The sequence below is a fragment of the Nomascus leucogenys genome, chromosome 5 (genome assembly GCF_006542625.1).
Source record: "Nomascus leucogenys isolate Asia chromosome 5, Asia_NLE_v1, whole genome shotgun sequence".
Lineage (NCBI taxonomy): Eukaryota > Metazoa > Chordata > Mammalia > Primates > Hylobatidae > Nomascus > Nomascus leucogenys.
In genome coordinates this window covers 75,340,121-75,355,901 of record NC_044385.1, presented here as the reverse complement: position 1 = coordinate 75,355,901, position 15,781 = coordinate 75,340,121, and the positions used below count along the sequence as shown (strand labels likewise).

General features: G+C 37.8%; 1 protein-coding gene across 4 annotated transcripts in view; it reads right to left on the bottom strand.

Annotated features, from left to right (window-relative positions):
* Positions 1–15,781, bottom strand: part of FNDC3A (fibronectin type III domain containing 3A) — a 231,643-nt gene that overhangs the window by 45,489 nt on the left and 170,373 nt on the right. For all 4 annotated transcript variants that reach the window (XM_003270084.4, XM_012506966.2, XM_003270085.4 and 1 more), the window contains one exon: positions 12,218–12,375. In XM_003270084.4, coding sequence (XP_003270132.1) covers positions 12,218–12,375 — 158 coding nt within the window. The remainder of the gene's footprint in view (positions 1–12,217; positions 12,376–15,781) is intronic.

Below are 15,781 nucleotides of genomic sequence, written 5' to 3'. Positions count from 1 at the left end.
ATCAGACTAACGGGATTTCTCAAGCAGAAATCTTACAAACCAGCAGGGAATGGGATGATATATTCAAAGTGCTGAAAGAAAAACGGCTGTCAGCCAAGGATATATACCCAACAAAGTTATGTTTCATAGAGGAAGGAGAAATAAGGTATTTTCCAGACAAGCAAAAGCTGAGGGAATGCATCACGACTACAGCAGTTCTATAAGAAATGCTTGAGGGAGTCTTACACCTGGAACAAAGGGACAATATCTGCTGTCATGAAGACACATGAAAGTATAAAACTTACTGATAGAGCAAGCACACAAATGAGGAAGAAAAATAACTCAAATGTACCATTACAGAAAACCACCAAACCACAATGATAATAAGAAAGAATGAAACAAAGAACATAAAAACAACCAGATATCAATTAATAAAATGACAGGAATACATCCTCACATATCAATAGTAACTTTAAGGTAAATGGATTAAACTTTCTACTTAAGGAGGCTGATCCAAGATGGCCGAATAGGAACAGCTCCAGTCTACAGCTCCCAGCGTGCACAACGCAGAAGATGGGTGATTTCCGCATTTCCAACTGAGGTACCAGGTTCATCTCACTGGGACTTGCTGCAAAGTGGGTGCAGCCCAAGGAGTGTGAGCCAAAGCAGGGCAGGGCATAGCCTCACGCGTGAAGTGCAAGGGGTCAGCAAATTCCTTTTCCTAGCCAAGGGAAGCCATGAAAGATGGTACCTGGAAAATCAGGACACTCCCACCCTAATACTGTGCTTTTCCAATGGTCTTAGCAAATGGCACACCAGGAGATTATATCCAGGGTCTGGCATGGAGGGTCCCATGCCCACAGAGCCTTGCTTACTGCTAGCACAGTAGTCTGAGATCGAACTGCCAGGTGGCAGTGATGCTGGGGGAGGAGCATCCACCATTACTGAGGCTTGAGTAGGTAAACAAAGCAGCTGGAAAGCTCGAACTGGGTGGAACCCACTGCAGCTCAAGGAGGCCTGCCTGCCTCTGTAGACTCCACCTCTGGGGGCAAGGCACAGCTGAACAAAAGACAGCAGAAACTTCTGCAGACTTAAACGTCCCTGTCTGACAGCTTTGAAGAGAGTAGTGGTTCTCCCAGCATGGAGTTTGAGATCTGAGAACGGACAGACTGCCTCCTCAAGTGGGTCCCAGACCCCTGAGTAGCCTAACTGGGAGACACCTCCCAGTAGGGGCCGATTGACACCTCATACAGCCAGATGCCCCTCTGAGACGAAGCTTCCAGAGGAAGGATCAGGCAGCAATATTTGCTGTTCTGCAATATTTGCTATTCTGCAGCCTCCACTGGTGATACCTAGGAAAACAGCGTCTGGAGTGGACCTCCAGCAAAGTCCAACAGACCTGTAGCTGAGGGACCTGACTGTTAGAAAGAAAACTAACAAACAGGAAGGAAAAGCATCAACATCAACAAAAGGGACATCCACACCAAAACCCCATCTGTAGGTCACCATCATCAAAGACCAAAGGTAGATAAAACCACAAAGATGGGGAGAAACCAGAGCAGAAAAGATGAAAATTCTAAAAACCAGAGCACCCCTTCTCCTCCAAATATCACAGCTCCTTGCCAGCAACGGAACAAAGCAGGATGGAGAATGACTTTGACGAGTTGACAGAAGTAGACTTCAGAAAGTTGGTAATAATAAACTTCTCCAAGCTAAAGAAAGATGTTTGAACCCATCACAAGGAAGCTAAAAACCTTGAAAAAAGATTCGATGAATGGCTAACTAGAATATACAGCATAGAGAAGACCTTAAATGATCTGATGGAGCTGAAAACCACGGCACGAGAACTATGTGACACATGCACAAACTTCAGTACCTGATTCGATCAAGTGGAAGAAAGGATATCAGTGACTGAAGAACAAATTAATGAAATGAAGTGAGAATATAAGTTTAGAGAAAAAAGAGTAAAAGGAAACTATGAAGCCTCCAAGAAATATGGGACTATGTGAAAAGACCAAATCTACGTTTGACTGGTGTACCTAAAAGTGGCGGGGAGAATGGAACCAAGCTGGAAAACACTCTTTAGGATATTATCCAGGAGAACTTCCCCAACCTAGCAAGGCAGGCCAACATTCAAATTCAGGAAATACAGAGACCACCACAAAGATACTCTTCAAGAAGAGCAACTGTCAGATTCACCAAAGTTGAAATGAAGGAAAAAATGGTAAGGGCAGCCAGAGAGAAAGGTCGGGTTACCCACAAAGGGAAGCCCATCAGACTAACAGTAGATCTCTCAGCAGAAATCCTACAAGCCAGAACAGAGTGGGGGCCAATATTCAACATTCTTAAAGAATTTTCAACCAGAATTTCAAATCCAGCCAAACTAAGCTTCATAAGTGAAGGAGAAATAAAATCCTTTACAGACAAATTTACAAGCAAATGCTGAGAGATTTTGTCACCACCAGGCCTGCCCTACAAGAGCTCCTGAAGGAAGCACTAAACATGGAAAGGAACCATCAGTACCAGCCACTGCAAAACATGCCAAATTGTAAACATCATCGATGCTGGAAGAAACTGCATCAACTAACAGGCAAAATAACCGGCTAACATCATAATGACAGGATCAAATTCATACATAATGACATTAACTTTAAATGTAAATGGGCTAAATGCCCCAATTAAAAAACACAGACTGGCAAATTGGATAAACAGTCAGGACCCACCAGTGTGCTGCATTCAGGGGACCCATCTCACATGCACACACACACACAGGCTCAAAATAAAGGGATGGAGGAAGATCTACCAAACAAATGGAAAACAAAAAAAAGCAGGGGTTGCAGTCCTAGTCCCCGATAAAACAGCCTTTAAACCAACAAAGATCAAGAGACAAAGAAGGCCATTACATAATGGTAAAGGGATCAATTCAACAAGAAGAACTATCAATTCAACTATCCTAAATATATATACACCCAGATTCATAAAGCAAGTCCTTACAGACATACAAAGAGACTTAGACTCCCACACAATAATAATGGGAGACTTTAACACCCCACTGTCAACATCAGACAGATCAAAAAGACAGAAAGTTAACAAGGATATCCAGGACTTGAACTCAGCTCTGCACCAAGTGGACCTAATAGACATCTACAGAACTCTCCACCCCAAATCAACAGAATATACATTCTTCTCAGCACCACATCAGACTTATTTCAAAACTGACCACATAGTTGGAAGTAAAGCACTCCTCAGCAAATATAAAAGAACAGAAATTATAAGAAACTGTCTCTCAGACCACAGTGCAATCAAGTTAGAACTCATGATTAAGAAACTCACTCAAAACCGCACAATTACATGGAAACTGAAAAACCTGCTCCTGAATGACTACTGGGTACGTAATGAAATGAAGGCAGAAATAAAGATGTTTTTTGAAACCAATGACAACAAAGACACAACATACCAGAATCTCTGGGACACATTCAAAGCAGTGTGTAGAGGGAAATTTATAGCACTAAATGCCCACAAGAGAAAGCAGGAAAGATCTAAAATCGACACCCTAACATCACAATTAAAAGAACTAGAGAAGCAAGAGCAAACACATTCAAAAGCTAGCAGAAGGCAAGAAATAACTAAGATCAGAGCAGAACTGAAGGAGATAGAGATACAAAAAGCCTTTCAAAAAAATCAATGAATCCAGGAGCTGGTTTTTTGAAAAGATCAACAAAATTGATAGACCACTAACAAGACTAATAAAGAAGAAAAGAGAGAAGAATCAAATAGATGCAATAAAAAATGATAAAGGGGACATTGCCACCGGTCCCACAGAAATACAAACTACCATCAGAGAATACTATAAACACTTCTACGCAAATACACTAGAAAATCTAGTTTATAGAAAATCTAGGATAAATTCCTGGACACATACACCCTCCCAAGACTAAACCAGGAAGAAGTTGAATCCCTGAATAGACCAGTAACAGGCTCTGAAATTGAGGCAATAATTAATAGCCTACCAACCAAAAAAAGCCCAGGACCAGATGGATTCACAGCCCAACTCTACCAGAGGTACAAAGAGGAATTGGTACCATTCCTTCTGAAACTATTCCAATCGATAGAAAAAGAGGGAATCCTCCCTAACTCATTTTATGAGACCAGCATCATCCTGATACCAAAGCCTGGCAGAGACACAACAACAAAAAAGAATTTTAGACCACTATCCCTGATGAACATCGATGTGAAAATCCTCAATAAAATACTGGCAAACCAAATCCAGCAGCACATCAAAAAGCTTATCCACCACGATCAAGTTGGCTTCATCCCTGGGATGCAAGGCTGGTTCAACATATGCAAATCAATAAACGTAATCCATCATATAAACAGAACCAAAGACAAAAACCACATGATTATTTCAATAGATGCAGAAAGAGGCCTTTGACAAAATTCAACAGCCCTTCATGCTAAAAACTCTCAATAAACTAGGTATTGATGGGACGTCTCTCAAAATAATAAGAGCTATCTATGACAAACCCACAGCCAGTATCATACTGAATGGGCAAAAACTGGAAGCATTTCCTTTGAAAACTGGCACAAGATAGGGATGCCCTCTCTCTCCACCCCTATTCAACATAGTGTTGGAAGTTCTGGCCAGGGCAATCAGGCAGGAGAAAGAAATAAATGGTATTCAGTTAGGAAAAGAGGAAGTCAAATTGTCCCTGTTTGCAGATGACATGATTGTATATTTAGAAAACCCCATCGTCTCAGCCTGAAACCTCCTTAAGCTGATAAGCAACTTCAGCAAAGTCTCAGGATACAAAATCAATGCGCAAAAATCACAAGTATTCCTATACACCAATAACAGACAAACAGAGCCAAATCATGAGTGAACTCCCATTCACAATTGCTTCAAAGAGAATAAAATACCTAGGAATCCAACTTACAAGGGATGTGAAGGATCTCTTCAAGGAGAACTACAAACCACTGCTCAATGAAATAAAAGAGGACACAAACAAATGGAAGAACATTCCATGCTCATGGATAGGAAGAATCAATATCCTGAAAATGGCCATATGGCCCAAGGTAATTTATAGATTCAATGCCATCCCCATCAAGCTACCATTGACTTTCTTCACAGAATTGGAAAAAACTACTTTAAAGCTCATATGGAACCAAAAAAGAGCCCACACTGCCAAGACAATCCTAAGCCAAAAGAACAAAGCTGGAGGCATCATGCTACCTGACTTCAAACTATACTACAAGGCTACAGTAACTAAAACAGCATGGTACTGGTAAGAAAACAGAGATATAGACCAATGGAACAGAACAGAGCCCTCAGAAATAATACCACACATCTACAACCATCTGATCTTTGACAAATCTGACAAAAACAAGAAATGGGGAAAGGATTCCCTATTTAATAAATGGTGCTGGGAAAACTGGCTAGCCATATGTAGAAAGCTGAAACTGGATCCCTTCCTTACACCTTATACAAAATTTAATTCAAGATGGATTAAAGACTTAAATGTTAGACCTAAAACCATAAAAACCCTAGAAGAAAACCTAGGCAACACCATTCAGGACATAGGCATAGGCAAGGACTTCATGACTAAAACACCAAAAGCAATAGCAACAAAAGCCAAAATTGACAAATGGGATCTAATTAAACTAAAGAGCTTCTGCACAGCAAAAGAAACTACCATCAGAGTGAACAGGCAACCTACAGAATGGGAGAAAATTTTTGCAATCTACCCATCTGACAAAGGGCTAATATCCAGAATCTACAAAGAACTTAAACAAATTTATAAGAAAAAAATCAACACCATGAAAAAGTGGGTGAAGGATATGAAGACACTTTTCAAAAGAAGACATTCATGCAGCCAACAGACACATGAAAAAATGCTCATCATCACTGGTCATCAGAGGAATGCAAATCAAAACCACAATGAGATACCATCTCATACCACTTAGAATGGCGATCATTAAAAAGTCAGGAAACAACAGGTGCTGGAGAGGATGTGGAGATACAAGAATGCTTTTACACTGTTGGTGGTGGTGTAAACTAGTTCAACCATTGTGGAAGACAGTGTGGTGATTCTTCAAGGATCTAGAACTAGAAATACCATTTCACCCAGCAAGCCCAATACTGGGTATTTACACAAAGGATTATTAATCATGCTACTATAAAGACACATGCACACATATGTTTATTGCAGCACTATTCACAATAGCAAAGACTTGGAATCAACCCAAATGTCTACCAATGATAGACTGGATTAAGAAAATGTGGCACATATACACAATGGAATACTATGCAGCCATAAAAAAGGATGAGTTCATGTCCTTTGTAGGGACATGGATGAGGCTGGAAACCATCATTCTGAGCAAACTATCACAAGGACAGAAAACCAAACACCACATGTTCTCACTCATAGGTGGAAACTGAACAATGAGAACCCTTGGGCACAGGAAGGGGAACATCACCTGTCGTGGCAGGTTGGGGGCATGGGGGAGGGATGGCACTAAGTGAAATACCTATTGTAAATGACGAGTTAATGGGTGCGGCACACCAACATGGCACATGTATACCTATGTAACAAACCTGCACAGTGTGCACATGTACCCTAGAACTTAAAGTATAATAATAAAAAAAAAAAACAAAAAGAAACAAAAAACTTTCTACTTAAAAGACACAAACTCACTGAATGAATTAAAAAATGTGACCCAATTATATGCTGTCTACAAGAAACTCATCTCACCTGTAAAGATACATATAGACTGAAAGTTAAGGGGTGGAAAACGATAATCCATGCAAACAGAAACCAAAAGTGAGCAGGAGTAGCTACACTCAGATAAAACAGACTTTATATCAAAAACAGTAAAAAGAGACAAAATCATTATAGAATGATAAAGGGATCAATTCAGCAAGAGGATATAACAATTCTAAACACATATGTACCCAACGCTGGAGCACCCAGAAATATAAAGCAATTATTACTAGATCTAAAGGGAGAGATAGACTCCAATAAAATAGTTGGGGACTTCAACACCCCACTCTCAGCATTAGACAGATCATCTAGACAGAAAATTAACAAAGAAACATTGTATTTAAATGGCACATTAGACCAAATGGACATAACTGACCTTTGTGAATACATTTCATCCAACAGCTACAGAAAACACATTCTTCTTTACAACACATGAAACATGAAACATTCTTTAGGGTAGACCATACGTCAGTACACAATACAGGTCTCAACAATTTTTTTTTTTTTTTTTTTTTGAGACAGAGTCTTGTTCTGTTGCCAGGATGGAGTGCAGTGGCACCATCTTGGCTCACTGCAACCTCTGTCTCCCAGGTTCAAGCAATTCCCCTGCCTCAGCCTCCCAAGTAGCTGGGACTACAGGCGTGCGCCACCACGCCTGGCTTATTTTTTGTATTTTAGTAGAGATGGGGTTTCACCATGTTGGCCAGGATGGTCTTGATCTCTTGCCATTGTGATCTGCCCACCTCGGCTTCCCAAAGTGCTGGGATTGGAGGTATAAGCCACCGTGCCTGGCCTCAAGAAATTTTCAAACACTGAAATTATATCATATATTTTCTAATAACTTAATAGAATAAAACTAGAAATCAATAACAAGAGGAACTCTGGAAACTGTGCAACTACCTGGAAACTAAACAACATGTTCCTGAATGACCACTGGTAGAGGGACAAATTAAGGAAGAAATAAACAAAAAATTCTTGAAACAAATTAAAATGGAAACACAAAATATTAAAACCTATGGGATACAGCAAAAGCAGTGCCAAGAGGGAAGTTTACAGCAATAAATGTCTACATAAAAAAGCTGAAAGAGTCTAAATAAACAATCTAGCAATGCACATCTCAAGAACTACAAAAGCAAGAACAAACCAAATCCAAAATTAGTGGAAGAAATAATAAAGATCAGAACAGACAGCCAGGTGCAGTGGTGCACACCTATAGTCTCAGGTACTTGGGAGGCTGACGTGGGAGGATCACTTGAGCCCAGGAGTTTGAGTCCAGCTTAGGCAACATCACAAGATGCCATCTCTAAAAAAAATAAAAAATCAGAACAGAACTAAACCACCACCTAGACTAATCAAGAGAAGAAGAAAGGAGACCCAAATAAACAAAATCAGAAGTGGGAAAGGAGACACTACAACTGATAACACAGTTACAATCATCAGAGACTATTATAGACAACCTACACCAACAAACTGAAAAATCTGAGGAAGTGGATAAATTCCTGGATACATACTACCTACCAAGATTCAATCAGAGAGAATATGAACTGACCAATAACGAGTAATGAGATTGAATAAGTAATAAAGAGTCTTCAAACAAAGAAAAGTCCAGGACCAATGGCTTCACTGACAAATTCTACCAAACTTTTAAGGAACACCAATTCTCCTCAAACTATTCCAAAAACATTGAAGAGGAGAGAATTCTCTCTAACTAATTCTACAAAGACAGCATCACTCTGGTACCAAAACCAGATAAGGACACAACAAAAAAAGTACAGACTAATCCCTGATAAACATAGACACGAAATCCTCATCAAAACACTAGCAAACTGAATTCAACAGCACATTACAAAGACAATACACCATGATCAAGTGGGATTTATACCAAGGATGCAAGGATGGCTCAACATATACAAATCAATAATGTGATACACCATATCAACATAATGAAGGACAAAAATCATATGATCATCTCAATAGATGTAGAAAAATTTTGATAAAATTCAGCATCCCTTCCTAAAATCTTTCAACAAACTAGGCACTAAAGGGACATACCTCAACATAATAAAGACCACATATGACAGACCCATAGCTAACATCATACAGAAAGGGGAAAGTCTAAAAACCTTTCCTCTAACAACTTGAACAAGACAAGGATGCCTACTTTCACCACTCCTATTCAATATGGTACTGGAAGTCCTGGCCAGAGCAAGCAGCCAAGAGAAAGAAATAAAAGGTATTCAGATTAAAAAAAAAAAAAAAGTCAAATTGTCCCCCTTTGTAGATGACATAATCTTACATGCAGAAAAATCTGAAGACTCCATCAGAAAACTCTTGGATCTGATAAATAAATTCAGTAAGTTGCAGGATATAAAATCAAAATACAAAAATCAGCATCATTTCTATACACTAATAATGAACTAGCTGAGAAAGAAGCCCAAAAGGCAATCACAGTTACAACAGCTACAAAAGAAAAAAAACCCTAGGAATAAATCTAACATAACAGGTGGAAAGATCTCTACAAGATAAAACTACAAAACACTGATGAAAGAAATTGAAGAGAACATAAACAAATGAAAAGACATCCATTGCTCATGTATTTGAAAAATTAATACCATTAAAATGAACATACTGTCCAAAGCAATTTATATTCAATGGAATCCCTATCAAATTACCAATGTCATTTTTCACAGAAATATAAAAAGTGATCCAAAAATGTCTATGGAACCAAAAAATAGCCTGAATAGCCAAAGCATTCCTAGGTAAAAAGAACAAAGCTGGAGGCATCACACTACCTGACTTCAAAATATACTGCAAGACTATAGTAATCACAACAGCATGGCATTGGTATAAAAATAGACACAAGAACTAAGGAACACAATAGAGAAGCCAGAAATAAATTTATAGCCAAATGATTTTTTAACAATGGTGCCAAGAACATACACCGGGGAAAGGATACCCTTCTCAATAAATGCTGCTAGGAAAATTGGATATCTGCCTGCAGAAGAATGAAACTGGATGGTATCTCTCATCTTACATAAAAATAAACTCAAGATGGCTTACAGACTTAAATGTTTAAGACCTGAAACTATGAAATCCTGGAAGAAAATATAGAAGAAACACTTCAGGACATTGGTTTAAGCAAAGATTTTATGCTAAGACCCCCAAAGCACAGGTAACAACAAAAAAAGAAAAATAGAGAAATAAACTAAAACTTTTGCACAGCAGAGGAAACAACCAACACAGTGAAGACACAACCCTCAGAAAGGGAGAGAGTATTTGCAAACTATTCATCTTACAAAAGACTAATATCCAGAATATACAAGGAATTCAACTCAATAGGAAAAAAACAATCCCATTAAGAGTGGACAAAGGACATGAATAGACACTTCTCCAAAGACAGACAAATGGCCAACAGGTATATGAAAAAATGCTCTACATAATTAATCAGGGAAATCCAAATCAAAATTACAATGAGATCATTTTACCCTAGTTAGAATGGCTACTATTACAAAGACAAAAAAATAACAGATGCTGGTGAGGATGCAGAGAAAAAAAGCCCTTATACACTGTTGGTGGAATGTTAATTAGTACAACCAATACGGATACAAGTGTGGAGATTTCTCAAAAAATTAAAAATAGAAATTATCATACAAATGAGCAATCCCACTACTGGGTATTTTTCCAAATAGGAGAAAAATCAGTATATTGAAGAGATGTGCTTTTCCCACATTTACTGCAGCACTATTGACAAGAGCAAAAATATAGATCAACCTAAGTGTCCATCAATGGATGAATGGATGAAGAAAATGTGGTATATATACACAACAGAATATTATTTGGGTATGTAGCTGCAAACCAGCCTATTCTCTACTTTTTTTTTTAAACTTAAAATCACGATTCCCTATTTCATTTCCTTCCACCAAGTCTCTCTCCTCTCCACTTTATGGACTTCTTTCCACTCCCCACCCCTTACCTCCCAGCTACCCTATTTCTCAAATCAAGGCCAGTAAATATGACGAAAAATAAATATGTTTCAAGGATGAAAGTACATTTTAATGAACTGGGCAGTTGCAGTAGCATCCTTAGATAGAGACCTTAATTCCTGTAGGATACGGGAGATGACTAATGCCCCCCTCGTGCTCCCTGGTCAGGCTGCAAATGGAAATAAAGCATTCCTCTTAGTAAGCAGCCACATCTAACTAGAAAATAGTCATTGACATAGTAAGAAACCTTTATGTTGATAGTTCTTTATCCCCTACTTACCACTTAGGTAGGTTTACTTGTCTCTCTTAAGAAAAACGAATAGAACACAAGGAAATCTCAACAGAGAGGAAACAGGAAATTTTTATAACCTTATGTGACTAGATGAGAGGCTACGGAGCAGTTTCACTTTCCTTTCTTCTCCTTGCCAGCTATGTTTTGAAAAAAGATAGCAACAAGGCTGATAGGGCCTGCATTCTGTGCTAATTATGATCATTCAAATGATTAACTATCAGCTTTACAGTCTTCTTGGTGCTTAAATAATAACTAACCATCGACATTACCCTTTTTCATTAGAATAATCAACTTTTATATGAATATAGACAGAAAAATAATTTATTTCAAAACTGTCAATCATAAATGTCACAACTTTAGCTACTGAATCTTTCTAAGGCTTCGTGGCGTGTAATATACTTTTATTTTTTTCTTGAGACAGAGTCTCTCTCTGTCACTCAGGATGGAGTGCAATGACGTGATCTTGGCTCACTGCAACTGCCACCTCCCAGGTTCAAGCGATTCTCCTGCCTCAGCCTCCTAAGTAGCTGGGACTACAGGCACGTGCCACCACCCCTGGCTTATTTTTAGTAAAGACGGGGTTTCACCGTGTTGGCCAGGCTGGTCTTGAACCCCTGACCTCAGGTGATCCACCCGCCTCAGCCTCCCAAAGTGCTGGGATTACAGGCGTCAGCCACCGTGCCTGGCTGTGTGTAATATACTTTTAAACCAAGGAAAGAAATACGTAAGTTTTCAAAATGTGATTATAAACATACTAACATGCAAATAAATAACACTGCTACTAAATTCATTTTACAACAGGACATGAGCTTGTACATGTAAGAATTAAATCCAGTCCTTAGAGGAGCAATGTCATACTTCATGAGTTTACAATCATGAATTGTCCATTTTTGGTCTTGGGTTCTACATACTACAACTGATATTTAATGCATTAAGAATACATGAATACTGAACCATCTATTAGGGAGCCTACTGGGAAAAAAAGCTGAATGTGGCCAATAAAATTGATTATTCTGAAGGAGGGTAGACAAAAATGTGTACCAAGCTACATTTGGACCATTTACATTGAAATCACTATCATTAGCCAACTTAAAGATTGAGAATAAAAGCGTGAAGAAGGAAAAATAGAGGAAAATTAGTAATAAGCTCTTTATAATAAACCATTAATTTATACAATGGGAGAAGGCAAAACAACAAATACCTACACATATACACTTTTGTATTTCCCATCTTTTCCAGTACTTGAGATCAGAACTTCATAACCATAGAGCTCTGGTACAGTACTTTCATCTGTTTCACCATTAATGAGGCTGGAAGGTGGTGACCAGGTAAGTACTACTGTCCTTGCCTGGATGTCGGAGGCCTGTAAAAATACAATATTTAAAAGTTCTTTAAAACAACTGTAATGTATACAATGAGCAGTGAAATATCTAATGAGGTTTCAAGATTAAATAAAATGTATCTGCTTATACAGATAAAATGGCTCACAAATATAAACCTGCCCATTGCAAATAATTTGTTGTGGGTTCCACAACAAATGAGATGGGTTCCACAAAAGTTTAAAAACCAGGCCATTCAAAACTGTTAGCATAGACGCCATACATAGTCAAAAGAAAAAAAATGGGATTAAAAAGACCATTGTAACATGTTTAAAACGGTTCATTTCCTCAGCTTAGAAAATGTTTTTACAACAGGAAGATGACAAAAACTCAAGAGAAAAATGAGCAAAGGACATCGACATCCAAAGATACATAAATATAAATAGACAACATATAAAATGATGTACGTGTGAAACTGCATTCATAAATACATGTAAATTAAAACAAAATTAAAAAGCTAATACTATCTAGTGTTAAAAACTTGGAGAAATGGCACTCTCTAAGTGTGGTATCAGTATATGTAAGTTCAATCCTTGTGTATAGCAACTAGTGAATCATTACAAAATGTAAGATGTGTTTACTTTTTGATTCAGAAATTCTACATCCAGGAATTTTTTTTCAGGGTAATATCCTATAAACTTAACGTGTACAAATACACACACTTAAGAATGTTCATTGCAGCATTATTAATGGCAAAAAACTAGAACTACAGGGCACTGACTACCTAAATGATAGTACATAACACAGCCTATGAACACATTATTCTGCAAGTGTTCAAAAAAGAACATGAGGTGGTCATACATGTGCTAATATCTGAAGATTTCCTCAATATACAGGTGCTACGTAATAGGAGAAAAAAGTGAAGCTGGAAAGCAGTACATATACTGTGATTGCAGTTGAGTTAACTTTTATAAAACTGCACAAAAATGTCTGAAAATGTACTGTACAAATGTACCAATTGTTATCTTTGGGGATTTTGTGTATGTGTGGTGAGATGCAGAGAAAGTTGTGACAGAAAAAAACATGTGGTTTCAATTATGTTTTATATATTTTTATACTACTGGAATAATTTTATGAGTACAAGTTACTTTTGTAAGATAAGCCTAATAAAGCGAAAAAAATCTAGAGATTAGATAAAGTTTACAGATTGGTAAGAAAGGTACCAGATTATATGTAGGCATTTATATAAAAGCTTGCTTTAAAATTATATACGTTTAACAACTACCTCAGCATTTCTAAAACCAAACTAACAACCACTAGGATGATAATTACTCCTATCTTGAATTAAAGTAAAATAAGTAATCTCCATAAAATTGTAACATTCTGTCCTTTTCAAAGTTCTCAAAGTCTGAATAAAAAAAACTATTACTATATTTATTTTGCTTCTGTTAAATCACAGGAAATGTAACACTGTATTCACTGTAATACTGTCTTAAAGTCTTGGTACTGTGTTTCATTTACAATGAACTTAAAAATGATTCCTTGTATGATCCAGTATACAGCTGGCTATTAACCTGAAACTGAGCAGGTTTTTTTTTCTTTTTTAAAACAAACTGCTACTATACATGTATGTATACCCATAAGTGTCTCTTGATTTTATGGGATGATAATAGTTGTGTTAAACTTTGAGAATGTAAATAGGACTATGAAGGTGGGTCAGTCAAAAGCATTAACTGGCAGCTACTTTATTATTATTATTATTATTAGTAGTAGTAGTAGTAGTAGTAGTAGTAAAGATGGGGTCTTGCTATGTTGCCCAGGATGGTCTTGAGCTCCTGGCCTCAAGCCACCCTCCCGCCTCAGCCTCCCAAAGTGTTGGAATTACAGGTGTGAGTCACTATGCCCAGCCTGGCACCTACTTTATGAAGCTTGCTTTATCAGGATCTGTGGGGAGTACAGACAGTAGAGAAAATATTAAATAGGGAAGCACAAGATGTGTCACTAATTTGCCTGGTGATACTGAAGTCTCACCCTCTTAGGGTTCTAGGCCTCATCAACAAAATGAGTGGCTGAGTGAAATCAACTGTTTACCAGAGTTACACAAATAAAGTATTTTTAAAAGTCTTTTATTTGGAAATAAATTTAGGTTTAAAGAAAAGTTGGGAAGACAGTATAGAATCCCTGTCTATCCTTTACCCAGCTTCCCCTAATGCATCTTATATAACCATGCATTTTTGTCAAAACTAAGAAATTAATATTGGTAAACACTATTAACTAAGCTTTTAACTAAACAGACTTCCAGAATACTATGTTGAATTTAGCAAACACAGTTTTAAAAATAAATTTAAAAAATTTTAAAATGGTAATTTCAACTTAAAAGATATTATTATTATTTTTTTATTGAGACAGGGTCTTACTATTGTTGCTTGGGCTGGTTGCGAACTCCTACGCTCAAGCGATCTTCCTGCCGCAGCCTCCTAAAGTATTGGGATTAGAGGCATGAGCCACTGAACTGGGCCAATTTCAACTTTTTCAATTTCTGCTTTTCCAGAAAATCTTCTAGTACTAACTCATTCTATTAAAAAGATATCTTGTGGCCGGGCGCAGGGGCTCATGCCTGTAATCCCAGCACTTTGGGAGGCCGAGGTGGGCAGATCACCTGAGGTTAAGAGTTCAAGACCAGCCTGGCCAACATGGTGGAACCCTATCTCTACTAAAAATACAAAAATTATCTGGGCATGGTGGTGCATGCCTGTAATCCCAGCTACTCAGGAGACTGAGACCCAAGAATCACTTGAACCTGGGAGGCAGAGGTTGCAGCAAGCTGAAATCATGCCACTGCACTCCAGCCCTCCAGCCTGGGTGAAAGAGCAAGACTCTGTCTCAAAAAAAAAAAAAAAAAAAAAAAAAAGATATCTTATTACTTGCACATATGTTAAGTCACAGAAAGAGTGACTACATTGGGATAAGATGTGGAAAACTTCATAAGTGAATTTTGAGTTGAATTTTAAAGAACTTGGATGAGATAAAATTTGGTAGAAAGAGGTGGGTAATTAATACAGGAATGAGTATTTATATTCCAAAGCTTGTAACTGAAATCTGGTAGTCTAAGGCATGTTCATATGTATTTTAAAAATCTTCTAAAAATGCTATTTTCTGTTGCTGGTTTCAGATGAATTATAAGGAGTTGCACAGAAGAAAAAGAGATGGACTCCCACACAGATACCACAAAATTCCCGTGTGAAGACTGAGGTAGTAATTGTGTGTGTATGTGGAGTGGTAGGGGACAGTGGGGAGAGTGGATCCTATAAACTTATAGTGAAATAATAAAGCTTGGAGTACTAATCTGGCATGGGGAGAATGAAAGGTAAAGAAGAAATGTAAGATGATACTGTAACCCAGGAAAACCTGGATGGGTAAGTGTTTACTGATGGAAACAACGAAAGGAAA